The 14,696-nt window shown below is 40.8% G+C and overlaps 1 protein-coding gene across 2 annotated transcripts in view; it reads left to right on the plus strand.

The window, feature by feature from the left end:
- LOC129767670 (myosin-G heavy chain) overlaps window positions 1-14,696 on the plus strand; it is a 27,836-nt gene continuing 13,140 nt past the window's right edge. Inside the window, exons 1-2 of one of the 2 annotated variants that reach the window (XM_055768794.1) lie at window positions 1-83; window positions 272-685. In XM_055768794.1, coding sequence (XP_055624769.1) covers window positions 421-685 — 265 coding nt within the window. In that variant the 5' untranslated portion in view covers window positions 1-83; window positions 272-420. Of the gene's footprint in view, window positions 686-14,696 lie in introns of both variants that reach the window. The other variant, XM_055768793.1, reaches the window with a different exon arrangement.

A 14,696-nucleotide genomic window follows, 5' to 3' on the forward strand; every position in this document is an offset into this window, starting at 1 on the left:
CCGTAACCTGTCTTCAGACGTCAAAATAAAAAAAATTGAGTGAAAACGGAGAAAAGTTCGAGTTTTAACACATAAAGATATCGGTAGCGAAAAATTTTGTGCAAAAATCTAATATATTACTCATCACTCAATGATATATGTGATAAACTTGCTAGAAGTCACCTAGCATTAAAACAACATAGGATTAGCTATTGCGTTATCGACAGAGAGCAAACTCAGCGAAATTACGTGCTTCTTTCTTCGTAACACATTTCTCGTTCCGAATTTTTAGGGCAAGCGAAAGTGCGACGTCTGTTTCATCTGAATCAAACCCGAAGAATCTCGGGATTGTGGCGTTGGGTTTGCTGTTGGAGTGTAGATAGCACCTGTGGGTACTAATAATAGTGAGGCGGAATTAGAAGCTTCATCACCTCCGAAGTGATGGCAAAGGATAACAACAACATAAACATTGCGGATGAGCTGACTAGTGGCAACGGAACAAGTGGTTCTCCTGCCAGTTCATTGAAGCACAACAGTAGGCTAAGTAACGACCTCCAGCACATGGATGCGAATGGTGTCGGGACGAACGGTGTTCCTGGAGCCAGCACTGATGCTGGCAGCGATTTGCATCACTCGGCGCTAGGTTCTTCTCGACAGAATGCTAGTAACACTGCTGCTGGGTCGGTTGATTCCGATTCTGTTACAGGTGAGTGTATTAAATTTGTAAGATTTAGCCCCGACAATTTGACAAGTGTCTTATGTACTGATACTAAATTAAAGTAAACGTTTTCCGCTTATTCGGCATATTCTTGTGGATCCTTAATTTTGGAATTCATTTCATTTACATTTGAAACACGATGTTGAGTTATACTCTTTATAATAACATTTATAACAAAAGACCAGGGCCATTAAGCTCCCCCTATCAATGAAAAAAAATATGCATTATATTACATTGACCCGTGCCCTAGAAGTTTTAAAGTTTCAGTCACCAAAACTTGTACAATAAGGATGGGTCGCTCACAGAGTTTTTCATGCATTTGCATGCAGAGAAATGACTAATATTTGGCTGTCTGTATTGAAAATGACGAATTTCGTCCCGGAAAAGGCCATTTGCGGGATATTTATTGCATTTTTTCTCTAATACTTTCGTATTAGCATCACCGGAGCCGAGATACAATAGATAGCCATTTTATAAAAATATAAATGATATATTTCAAAGCAAAACTTAACCGGTCAAACGTATGCCGTCCTAACTAAAGGATCGTCTCCTATGTTTCAAACTAACCGGGCAATCGATGGAACACAGGTTTGTTCGCGAAAGGCCGCCGCTTCCGACGGCTAAATTCGTCACCACCAAAACAAATCCCAATCCTGGCAAGAGAGGTGGTCAAAAAGGAGATCAAAAATCGTAGCAAACGAATTCAAATTCGGTGCGATAACCTGGAGAAAAAAGGCGATAAACAGGTACCAGGCGCAGCACAGAAGAGTGGCGATTAGCGAGACGGACAACACTGACTGATTTTCTGAAGTCCATCAACGAACCTAGTCCTTTGTGGACCTATGGAGATGTGTCATGTCACGCTGAATGGGAAGAGACGAGTACATAAGCCTTTCCTGGAAGTGAATGGCACGAGACTTACAGTGATCCCTTAGACATCGTATTCAATTTCGGGATACGATTCTAAGTTCATTCGACGGCAAAAAGCGAACACGAACTCGATCAATCGAAAGGTGGTTCTGAGCTACCGGGTTCAACAAATACTTTCTTCATCGAAGAACTCATCGTTACGCTGCGCTCTATCAAAGGGGAACTGTTCGGTCAAAACATATGCTCCGTGAAAGAACATCGGCCCAATATCCTCGACCACGTGTACGTCCAAGACCCTCGAGAAGATGGCGAACCGACGGCTCGTCAGCTACTTGACCGAAAACAAGAAAGTTGGCTCATCGACAATTTGCCTTTCAACCGGGGATGAGTACAAACACGTATTTCGCATTCCTCGGAGAAGTAGAGCTGAAGCTAGAACAAATCGACAGCATGTGGAAATGAAAGCCCTGGATTTGAAGAAAGCCTGGATTCAACTAGCTTTGTTACGCTTTGAGGGAAACTTCGCGACAAACAGGACCTCCGAAGTAAAACTTGGGAACACCAGTTCCAGGCGCCTTCACGAAGAAACTGGGGCATATGAACACTCCTCGAAGGGAGTGTTCATATTCGACAATGTGGGCGATATCCTTCTAGTATTAGTGGGGAACACGCACAGGGCACCACAAATTATGAGCCCTATTCCAGAAAACGAGACGAGCAATTCGGCTCGTCTCGTCTCGGTTTCAGTCACTGTCGAGACGAGCAAAATATCCAATTCCAGTACACGAGTTTCATTTTGAAAAATAGGATCAACTTACAAGCTGGAGTGAGCTCAGTGAACCTGAAGCAAACCATTGTCGATCTTGTTTCAGAAAAATAGGGTCCGCTGGAGCGAGGCTGTTCGTATGGAAAACCAAAGGCTCCATAACTAAGTGAAAGCGATGATGGATCGCTGAATCCTGTCCAGACTAAGAATCGGTTACTGCAATATTTCACACAACTTCAACGGGGCTTTTTTCATCCCCTTTACGATCAGTGCGAGGTCCGCAATTCGATCGAACCCATTGTTTGTGATTGCAAGAAATACGAGAACCTTCGGAACTTTTCCGGAATTAGCGGGAGCACTCGTGACGTTCTTGGTGATGACCCTTCAATAACTGCTGCATCGCTCCGTTTTTTCAAAGTATTCTAAAATTTTGAATAAGAAATTGTGAACCGGATCGAAGATACGTAGAACCCCGATTATCTGCGGAATAGTCTGTAACGCATACCGAAAATCGTGGATAACGCGATAATGGACTAAAAATGAGCAGTCTTTAGAAAACATACGCAACGCTGCGCTTGAGTTTAATTTTCATCAGCGCGCGTTCAAGACAAACACGTATTCTCTTTTGGTACGAAGTGCACAAAATTCATAAACACGACAGCGCAAAATGTACCCGATACTAAACATCATCTCTCACTTGTATGATGCACACCTCATTTTATACACACACATCAAGTTCTAGCGCCCACTTTGTCTTCGTTCGTTCTAAGCAAAGCTTAAAAACACGCGCCTCCATACGAACCGTATACGCTTTTGTGAAGAAAAATATCTCAACAGAGAAAGCAATCCAAATTCAAGCGCGCTGTAAAACCGGTATAGAAATACGGCGCCAAATTTAGCACAAACACAGCGCTGACAACAAAACATTTCATCCGTGTTTCGGGGCGTGCTCATTCGCCAGAGCGCATGTGTACACACAGAGTGGGAGCTCAACTGGGTACAAAGGTCTTGTTACACATCAGCACCGTGTTGCATTCTGAAGACTGAAAATGAGATGCAAACACCGAATAAAGATATTTCAGCATGAAAACTATGTTTTATCAAAACAGAAATCATTAAACTATTCATCTGTACGGTAAGCTCATCGTGTAAACCAGTGGTCAGATAATGTGAAAGCCAAGACCAAAACAGAAGAGCAACCTCTCGCTGACAAATTTCGGGAAACTCTAGAATTACTATAAAACTCGCTTATGCGGATAATCGGGGTTCTACTGTACTTGTTTCTTCTCCTTCTCGATAAGAGGAACAAGAACAGTCAGTATCTTTGAACGGCAAGGAGCATTGACCTGGTGCCATGGCAAGCGTACATCCTCGTCAAACGACAAGGGAAAAGAACTCAATGTTACACCTTCCTGTACTCGCGCATAAGTCTGACAGATTGAGCATCAATGAGGTGGCTGAATTAAATGACTATTGAACCTGAATGAAGTTAGAGAAAATATATTTTCTGGAGTTTTAACGTAGGACTACGTCTAACCTTTCAATGTAGGGGCCCATTTCAATATTTCAATGTAAAGTGTTCAGTTTTTGAATGTTAATACCTCTTCAATTATTTGATGGATTTTGATTCCAAATACACAAATTGATAGGAAATATGCTCAGCAATTTTTTATATGCTCTACATTACGATTTTTCAGTTAATGTAAAGCTCAAATTGATGAAAATTGGAAGAAAGGAATCCCTAGTTTCCCATACATTTTGTTTGTGCTAACGCAGCAAACAGCTACTCATAACAAGCAACCACAGGAACGGGTGAACGTAGGGACAAGGTGAAGACGAGTGGGGAGCGCAAAAGAGTTTATGAATAAATATAGGCGGTCGCTACAACGTTAACTATATGGCTATATAAAGTGAGCGATGGTGGTGCTTGGCCATATAATCACATGTTCTCTTGACGAAAGTCTTCAATTGCTGTTTAGAGATAAGTTATTTTCCATCATCCTGGAAGATATCTAAGGTAGTGCCCATTCTGAAACCGGGAAAAGATCCCACCAGCCCGGTAAACTACCGTCCAATCAGCCTCCTCTCTTCAGCAAGTAAACTCTTCGAAGGGGTTTTATACACCAGACTTCTCCTATACACTGAAGAGAATAATATCTACCTGGATGAACAATTTGGCTTTAGGCGTGGGCACTCCACAGTGCATCAACTACAGAGAGTCACCAATCTCATCAAGCGATCGAGAGATGTATCAAAAACCACAGTACTAGCCCTGATGAACATACAAAAGACATTTGATAATGTCTGGCATGATGGCCTTACATACAAACTTTCTAGCTTCAACTTTCCCATGTATATTGTGAAAATAATTTCCAACTATCTTTAAGATAGAACCTCGATGGTTTGTGTTGCTGTGTTGTTGCTGGGGGGCACCTCAAGGGAGTATTTTGGGGCCAATACTTTACAGTCTGTATACGTCTGACATTCCTCCATTGCCTAGAGGAGGCAAGATATAATTATTTGCAGATGACTCTGCAGTAAGCTACAGCGGACGAATCATATGTGCTCTTGTGTCCAAGCTCCAAATCGGAATTAATGCCTATACTCAATACCTCAATAAATGGAAAGTTCAGATAAACGCATCCAAAACACAAACTATAGTTTTTTCACACAGCAACACATATCGCTTGAAGCCGACCTCGAAGGTTTAGGTGTTGGATAGAGAAATTGAGTGGTCATCTGAGGTTCGCTATGTTGTCATAATCCTAGATAGCAAATTAATCTTCCGATCGCATATAAATGACCGTGCGAACAAAGCAATAATTATTCTCAAGAATCTCTACCCAATCATTGCTCGACGGGCCAAAACTTCCATTGCTAACAAATTAGCGATATTCAAGCAAATAGTTTCGCCCATGTTGGAATATGGTTCTCCAGTCTGGAAGAATTGCGCAAAAACACATTTAAAAAAACTTCAAATTATTCAGAACAAATTCCTAAAAATAATTTTAAAACTTCCACGGCACACGCGCACAGCTGAAGTTGGCAGGTTTTGACCCAATAGATAAAAGAATTGAATTATTTGAAAGAACACATCGAATCAAAACCCGAAATTCTGAATGGCAAACAATCAGAGATTTATATCCTTAGAAATCATAATATTACATGTGTAAATCAATTTGTAAATATTTGTACATAGATAGGTTAGGGTATTTTAGGTTTATTAAGTTAGTTTTGATTTAGTATATAATCTCAACTGAAACAGAGTAACATTATCTGTTCAAGCTACTACAGTATCCGATAGGAAAAGCTATTAATAGATTTAGTAATACTTCATAGTAAGGAAAAGTTTGAAAAGCCTAGGCGGCGGAATCACTTAGTTTGTACTATAAAAATTGTTAATCAAACAAGAATAAAGAAAAATGGAATTAAATGTAAAAAAGACAGGTGGGTAATGTCGGGGACATAACCGGAGTGACGTAGGACTATACAAAGGGGACAGCTTTTGTTAAACATATATTTTAAATATATTGTTTTATTTTCTTCTCCTACGTGAATACCTACCTATCTACCTGAAAAATGGATTAGTTTACTGTTTACTCTTTATGAATATGTTGATGATTCTGAAAAGAACCTTTGGTGTTGTGTTTTTGTTATCACTCGATATTCCCATCTTGTTCGGTTAAACCTTCCTGTTTAGCTATTGCGTTTGCCACTCGCCACAGCTTTCACAGTTGGAAAATTTCTTCCCATCCAGCTTGTGACATGTTGTTCAGTAAATTACATTTAATGCGACGTGCCGGAGAAACACTTAAAAACCTTAGACTCCATCCAAAACTGGGCTCTAAAAACAGGTTTCAAAATTTCCCCGGAGAAATCCAAACACATACATATCGGAAAAGCTCTCAGAAGGAGAACCTATCTTCAGCTCAACAAAATCCCGATCCCTAAATGAGGACATTGAAAATACTAGGGGTTACTTTCGACAAGAAACTCAACTTCCTATCACATTCCCAAAAGACCAAAATAGCCACCAGAAAGAAATTGAACATCATCAAGGCTATCGCAGGCAACCTAGCCTCTGGTCATAGAAAGACGCTGCTAAATGTTGTAAATGTTTGGTTGGTCCCACAAATCCTTTACGGAATAGGCACCTTCAGCCGTGGAGGGGACAAGGTGTTAAACACCATTCAACCAATTTACAATAAAGCAATAAGGCTCGCAATTGGCGCTTTTCCCTCCAGTCCTACTCTTGCTGTAATGGCAGAAAGTGGGCAACTTCTCTTCACCCAACTGGTAACAAAAGCCATCACTAATAAAGCCATCCGTCACTTGTCACTCCCCGAAAGCGACCACAATGTCCCATTAATAAATAGGGCTAAAACATGGTTCAAAAATCTCACGAACAAAGATCTTCCCGATATATGTGAACGTTCATCTGCAACGGGAAGAAATTGGAACGTCAAACCACCGAACATTAACCTTGAACTTCTCAAGGCAGTTCAGGCGGGAGACCCTTCTCCAAAAGTCAAAGCCTGCTTCAATAACCTCGTTGCATCCAATTTTCAAATTAATCACCAGGTATACACAGATGGCTCAGTCAGTGCCGATGGAGTTGGATGTGGAATCTTTGAGAGTAGATACACTGGTAGTTTTTCTCTTCCACCGCAATGCTCCATCTTCAGTGCGGAAGCTTTTGCCCTTTTAATAGCTACCCAAGAATGCACCCATGATTTTCTTCCTACCACAATATTCTCCAACTCAGCTAGCTGTCTCCACGATCTTCTGAGTGGAAACAGCAAACACCCATGGATTAAGCAAACAGAAGAGGCTGCTTCAAATAAAAACATCTCCTTCTGCTGGGTTCCTGGTCACTCAGGAATCCGCGGAAACACAGCCGCCGACATACTGGCCGGCAAGGGCAGCAAAATAGAACCCCCAGACATGCCCTGTCCTCCATCTGACATTGTCCGCTGGGTAAAACAGCAAGTCCGTGAAAGCTGGGACATAGGTTGGATAAACAGCCGTCCCACCCATCTTCATCAAATTAAAAATTCCACTCTTCCTTGGGAGGACCGTCTCAATAGTAGGGAAAGGCAAGTCCTTACCCGTCTTCGAATTGGGCACACTAACTTCACCCACTCACACTTGTTCTGCAGAGCCGAAAAACCCCAATGTGCTTGCAACGAAGCTCCGGTTTCCGTTAGCCATCTTTTACTTGAATGTCAACATACCAAAGATGCTCGAGTCCGACACAACATAGGTCAGAGTCTCCGAGATATCCTCAGTAGAGACGAGACCCAAGAAACCAATTTAATTGCGTTTCTGAAAGAAACCAACTTCTTTGGTAAAATCTAAATCGAAACATTAAATACTTTTGAAATTGTTCATTTATTACAGTTCGCGACTTCACGGTCATGTATGCGTGTTCATGTGTGTATATACATGTATGTACCTACATACATATATATACACGCATCTATTAATACATATTCTCACATATATATTCCATTTATTATATTACTTAACTGATTTCCTAACTTTACAGCCACACTCACCAAGGAGGATAAATTCATTAAATAAACCTCTCCATTTTTCAGCTCTACTATATACCATTAAATTCAAAACCACTATATTTTATTCAAACTGTATTTCATTTCATTTCTCTCTATCCCTATGAACTCTATGTTTACAAAAATGTCCAACTAAATATGTCGCATAACAGGTCCGTCCAATTAGCTAAATGTCGAGATAAGTGTAAATTACTGTACTTTCAATCTAGAAGCAATTGAGGAATTGGTAAAAATCAATAAGCTCAGAATAACTGCCAAATTCACATACTCGTCATATCCTGGCAAACAAATTATGAAAAAATCAATTTGTGTTCTATTATTATTTTGGATAATGTTTTAGAAAGCATTGAACTGTATTTCCTAAACTATTTTTTGGAAGGTTTAATGGCCCTTGTTTTATGGAATGGTTCCAATTTAGAAAATTTAGTACTCGTGGTTTTGAAAAAAAAACCATTTCGAACGCCCTCGATGCCGCCTTGTTCTGGATTTGCCACCAAAGCAGTTTGTATAAAGAACAAACTTTTTTCTTCTGCTACCTGCTGCCGTTTTGCGATTGCGTTTGCCACTCGCCACTCGCTGCAACTGCCTGTTGTCTTGATGTCCACCGAACCGAATCTGTTCTGTTCTGAATGCGGGTTCTCTTATCGTCGCGAGCATCTTTGCCAGCTAACTCGATCACTTCGGCGGCCGAAACTATATAACGCCGGCTAGGTGGACTGGTGCACTGGTACTAACGCGCTCGGCCTAGCTACCCTTGCGGGGAACTCCAGATCAACACGGTTCGAGCGGGATTTTGCCTTTCCCTTCACTTTTCCTCCTTTACCATGTCCAGACATGGCTGCTTGGGTTGTTTTGTTGATGTGTTGTGATGCGAACCGATGTGGTGTACGGTTTGAATGAGAATGATCGTTACGGCAGCGGAGCGGGGATTTTTAAGCTGACTGGCTGGCTCGAGAATTACGCATGTGTGAGACTGCGACCAATGTTTCGTTCATTTTTCTCTTTTTCCTTTCCAATCGTGCTTCATTCTATTTCGCTGCTGCTCTGGTTGCCCGTTTTGGTCGGTACGATTTGAGGAGCACAAAATGGACCAATCAAAAATGGGCACATAGTGCATTTTGACAATGCTTGATATTTCACAATTATTCAATTATTTATCTCAAGAAAAATGAAATGTTATTCGTTATGATAGATGCGTGGATATATTTCCTATCAATTGATGCAAAAACCTTTGCGATCTATTGAGAAATGCTCGAGTTATAAGCGTTCCAAATCTTGCATTTTTTCCTACTTGTTCAGTCATAATTTCCATTTCACCCCCTATATCTTCCGGTTAGACGTAGTCCTACGTCAAAAAAATGTACTTGGCCATATTCTATCATCGGATACCAAGCAGGAAAGACGCCGACGAGAGATTGTGAACGAAAAAAAGACGGGTGGGTAATGTCGGGGACATAACCGGAGTGACGTAGGACTATACAACGGGGACAGCTTATTCTAAATATATATTTTAAATATATTGTTTTATTTTCTTCTCCTACGTGAATACCTACCTCTCTACCTGAAATATGGATTAGTTTACTGTTTACTCTTTATGAACATGTTGGGAGTTCTGAAATGAACCTTTGGTGTTGTGTTTTTGCGTTTTTTTAGAAACTGTCTCATTTTTTTCTCACTGTCTTATAGTTGATTCTTGATTTTTTTTCCGAAGGCTTTGTACTCGTTAAATGTTCAACGCCGGGCATTTTTCAGCGTATGCACATATCGTACAATCAAAATGATGGCTGTGATAAGGAATGCATAGGTGGTCGTCAGCTCATTGAGCACATTACCGTACCTTAAACTGTGGTTTCGGAGACGAATGAATTGTAATATTTGTAGTCTCCGCAAACAAAATAAATAAAAATGAAAAAGAACTGAGGTTTTGGAGACGAACTCTACAATCTGTCGAGGGATAGACGAGCTATAAACGTTCTGAAAAACCAACGTGAATACAGGGACGGATGACCTTCGAATTAAAGTCCTTTAAAATAAGAACAGAGCAGCAGGAAATGCATAGCTCATCATATTGCTCCTTAGTTATGTTTCTATACAAATGCAGATGTAACGTCAGTCAATTTTCAACATCTTTTATCAACTAAAGAAAGCAGTTCTTGCTACCAAGAAAATTCGTTAATGCCATCCTGCATACAATGTGTTGTAATTTGGAGCCACTTTTAATTTGGAGACCATGTATGGGTTTGTGAAAACTGAATGATCAATTTAAAAGACTTCTTCTTCTTGAATGGCGTTAACGTTCCCTTGTGGAACTTTTTCCGTCTCAACGTATGCATTAACTAGCGTCATTTATTAATACTTGGTCGAGATTTCTTAAGCCAAATAACACGCCTTGAATGTATTCCGAGGGGAAAGCACTTGAATACGCATGACCACAGTGCAAGTCGAAGGAAATTTCTTTGGAGAAAACCCCCCCGGCCAGAACGGGAATCGAACCCGAACACCCGGCATGATAATGTGAGACGCTAACCACTCGGCCACGGGTGCAATTTAAAAGACCTCAACCACCAATAAGTTCAAAAACAAGCATAAACAAAATAATTCAGTTCATATTATATGTCATATTATGTCACTTTAGAATGCATTGGTATTGTGAATAACTTTTAATAACTTTTCTTTGAATGGCTTAATGGCCCTGAAAGGCGCCGTGTTTTACGGTGGCTGGTTTCGCCACCAAAGCAGTCTGTATAAACAAACATTTTCCTTCTTCTACCTGCTGCCGTTTTGAGATTGCGTTTGCCACTCGCTGAAACTGATTGTTGTCACCGAACCGAATGTGCTCTGTTCTGTAGGCGGGTTTTCTTATTGTCGTGAGTAGCTTTGCAAGCCAACTCGAGCACTCCGGCGGCTGAAATTCTATAACCGCTATTAGGTATGCTGGTGCTCCGGCACCAACCCGCTGATGCGATGTGATGTGAAACGATGCCATACAACCACACTGATTTACGGTTTGAAAGAGAATGATAAATTTTTCAGCGGGTTTTGCCACTCGCCACAGTTGCGTTTGCCACTCGCCACAGTTTTCTTCTCATCCAGCTTGGGACATGTTGTACTGTAAATTACATTTAATGCGACATGCCGAAGCACCACTCAGTGTCGCATTGGAGGTGATTTTAACCTGTAATTGAACATTTGCGATGGCAGTGGTACAGCTTTCACAGTTGGAAAATTTCTTCCCATCCAGCTTGGGACATGTTGGGTCATAATTTGGACCCCCATAGAGTTTACAAAAATCTAATTAGCTAATTATCGAACTAAAATTACTGTACTTTCAATCTGGAAGCAATTTAAGAATTGGTGAAAATTGAATAACCGAGAAAGTCCCCAACCATCAATAAGCTCAGCACAACTGCAAAATTCTCATACTCTTCATATCCTGGCAAACAGATTATGAAAAATCAATTTGTGTTTTATTATTATTTTGGATAATATTTTAGAATGCATTGAACTGTATTTCGTAAACTCTTTTTTGAAAGGTTTAATGGCCCTGATAAGCGCCGTGTTTTATGGAATGGTTCCAATTTAGAAAACTTTGTACTCGTGGTTTTGAAAAAAACCATTTCGAACGCCATCGATGCCGCCTTGTTCTGGATTTGCCACCAAAGCAGTTTGTATGAAGAACAAACTTTTTTCTTCTGCTACCTGCTGCCGTTTTGCGATTGCGTTTGCCACTCGTCACTCGCTGCAACTGCCTATTGTTGTCTAGATGTCCACCGAACCGAATGTGGTCTGTTCTGAATGCGGATTTTCTTATCGTCGCGAACAGCTTTGCCAGCCAACTCGATCACTTCGGCGGCCGAAACTATATAACGCCGACTAGGTGGACTGGAGCACTGGTACTAACGCGCTCGGCATAGGGATTTTGCCTTTCCCTTCACTTTTCCTCCTTTTTTTGATATGTTGTGATGCGAAACGATGTGGTGTATGGTTTGGATGAGAATGATCTTTACGGCAGCGGAGCGGGGATTTTTAAGCTGACTGGCTGGCTCGAGAATTACGCATGTGTGAGACTGCGACCAATGTTTCTTTCATATTTTTTCTTTTTCCTTTCCAATCGCGCTTCATTGTATTTCGCTGCTGCTCTGGTTGCCCGTTTTGGTCGGTACGATTTGAGGAGCACAAAATGGACCAATCAAAAATGGGCACATAGTGCATTTGGACAATGCTTGATATTTCACAATTATTCAATTATTTATCTCAAGAAAAATGAAATGTTATTCGTTATGATAGATGCGTAGATATATTTCCTATCAATTGATACAAAAACCTTTGCGATCTATTGAGAAATGCTCGAGTTATAAGCGTTCCAAATCTTGCATTTTTACCTACTTGTTCAGTGCCTAGATTTTCATTTCACCCCCTATATCTTCCGGTTAGACGTAGTCCTACGTCAAAAACGTTTATGCGTTGCTGTTCTTTTTGTCATGTGGTGGATGGTTTTGCATAACACCGATTTCGGTCGCGAGCTCCATTGTGCTTGGCTTCATTATATCGCCGGACGCTATCTTGAGATTGGTTTTCGGCATAACAGATATCGATGCATTTGCAGGCGATGTACGCGGTGCAATATCGCGAAATGAAGAGACAGGAATTTCTAGGGGATGTGGAGTAGGAGACCTAATCGCTTATCGAAGTGTGTTAAAAGCGGTGGAAGCATCGCGCCGGATGAAGAAGATGCTATCACCCTCGATTTGATTGAATGCTAGAGTTTTTAAATGGTTTTATTTAGCTGTAATATATTTGTACAGGGTTTTCCATTTCGGGCTTCCGAAAGTATACAGCCCTGCGCTGACAACCGTTTGACATAGCTCAACCAAAGCGTCATATCGTTAGTTGAATGTCTGCCATTTTACAATATGGATCGTTTTAGCATCGCACAACGTGTTAATTTTGTTAAATTATACTATAAAAATGATGAAAAACCGGCAAATGCTTTTCGAGCATTACGGACGGATTTTGGTCGTCATGGACGGCCTACAGAGCACACAATCGCTAATGTAGTGCGTAAATTCGAACAAACTGGATCCGTAGCGGATATTGTTAAACCTGTGCATCATCGTAATGTGCGTTCGGCCGAAAATATTGCTGCTATTGCTGCCAGTGTGAAGGATGACCCGAATGTTTCGATTCCACGGCGTGCTCAGCAATTGGGCTTGTCAAACACATTATTGTGGCGAATTTTGCATTTGGACTTGCACCTACATCCATATAAAGTCCAACTGGTACAAAAATTAGAGCGTGGTGACCATGGAATGCGTCAGGCATACGTCGATTGGGTGAACGAACAACAGCAGCAAAATGCTGAATTTTCGCATAAAATTTTCTTCAGCGATGAGGCACATTTCGAGCTCGGTGGCTATGTCAACACCCAAATTTTCCGTATACGGAGCTCAGAAAATCCACACATCATTGTTGAGAGGCCATTGCATCCGCCAAAAGTCACTGTTTGGTGCGCATTATGGTCTGGTGGAGTCATCGGGCCGTATTTCTTTGAAAATGAGGAAGGCGAGACGGTAACTGTGAATGGTGAGCGCTATGGCCGCATGTTAACCGATTTTTTTTTTGCCACAAATTGAAGATATGGATACGGATGACATGTGGTTTCAGCAGGACGGCGCCACGTGCCACACAACACGATCGAACATGGCCATATTGCGAACGAAATTTGAGGGACGCATAATTTCTCGTTTTGGTGATGCCAATTGGCCGTACAGATCATGCGATTTGAACCCGCTAGACTTTTTTTTGTGGGATTATGCGAAAGACCGTGTCTATGCCAACTCTCCGCAAACTCTTGAACAGTTGAAAGACAACATTCGTGAAGTTATGACCGAGATACCGCCCCTTATGTGCCGAAGGATCAAGGTGTGCGAGGAAGCCCTAGGTGGACATTTGAATGATGTTGTATTTCACACATTATGGCATAAACCAAACTTTAATTTGAAATAAAAGTTTCATCGAAATTCGAATTCTAAGTGTGTTTTATTTCATTCAAATCCAAGATGGCCGCAGTAACAAAATAGTCAACTACTTTTTTGAACTTTTAAATTTAATTCAACTTGACCTGTTTGTATGTCTGTAGGGTTGTTCAATTTTTCACCATCCCTTTTGACTAATTGATCTGAAATCAGACACACCTTTATCTCTGCTGTCATCATAATACTGCGTATTCCATTATCTTGAAAAATCCAATTTGGCCGCCGCTTTAAAATAACCTTGGTATGGTCCTACGTCTCTCCGGTTATGTCCCCGACATTACCCACCCGTCTTTTTTTTATCTATTTCTTTGAATAAATACCAATAACGCCTAATAATACACGATAGCAATATCACAGAGACGCGGACAGTCCAGAATACACAAATTACGATTTTTCGCACGAGTATAGAAGTGTTAAATGTGTTGGCATTATCGTGATTAGAGATGGACAAAACAGTTCACTTTGATGAACGGTTCAGTCACTAACCGTTCATCTAAGTGAATCAGTTCTATTGAACTGTTCTTTCGCTCTTTCATTCAGCGGTACATATACTGTGCACATATACTGCTAGCTGAAACCCAACATGAAATTGAAAATATATAGCTTTGCCTTTAAAACTATGAAAATCTAATTTAATTTTTAACCCAAAATTGAGTCTACATTAACAAAATAAACCCTACATTACATGCATTTTGCTCATAAATGACAATATCGTTTTATTTTTCTTACAAGCGTTCTCGTTATATTTATCCATT

Source organism: Toxorhynchites rutilus, chromosome 2 (genome assembly GCF_029784135.1).
Source record: "Toxorhynchites rutilus septentrionalis strain SRP chromosome 2, ASM2978413v1, whole genome shotgun sequence".
Taxonomy (NCBI): Eukaryota; Metazoa; Arthropoda; class Insecta; order Diptera; family Culicidae; genus Toxorhynchites; species Toxorhynchites rutilus.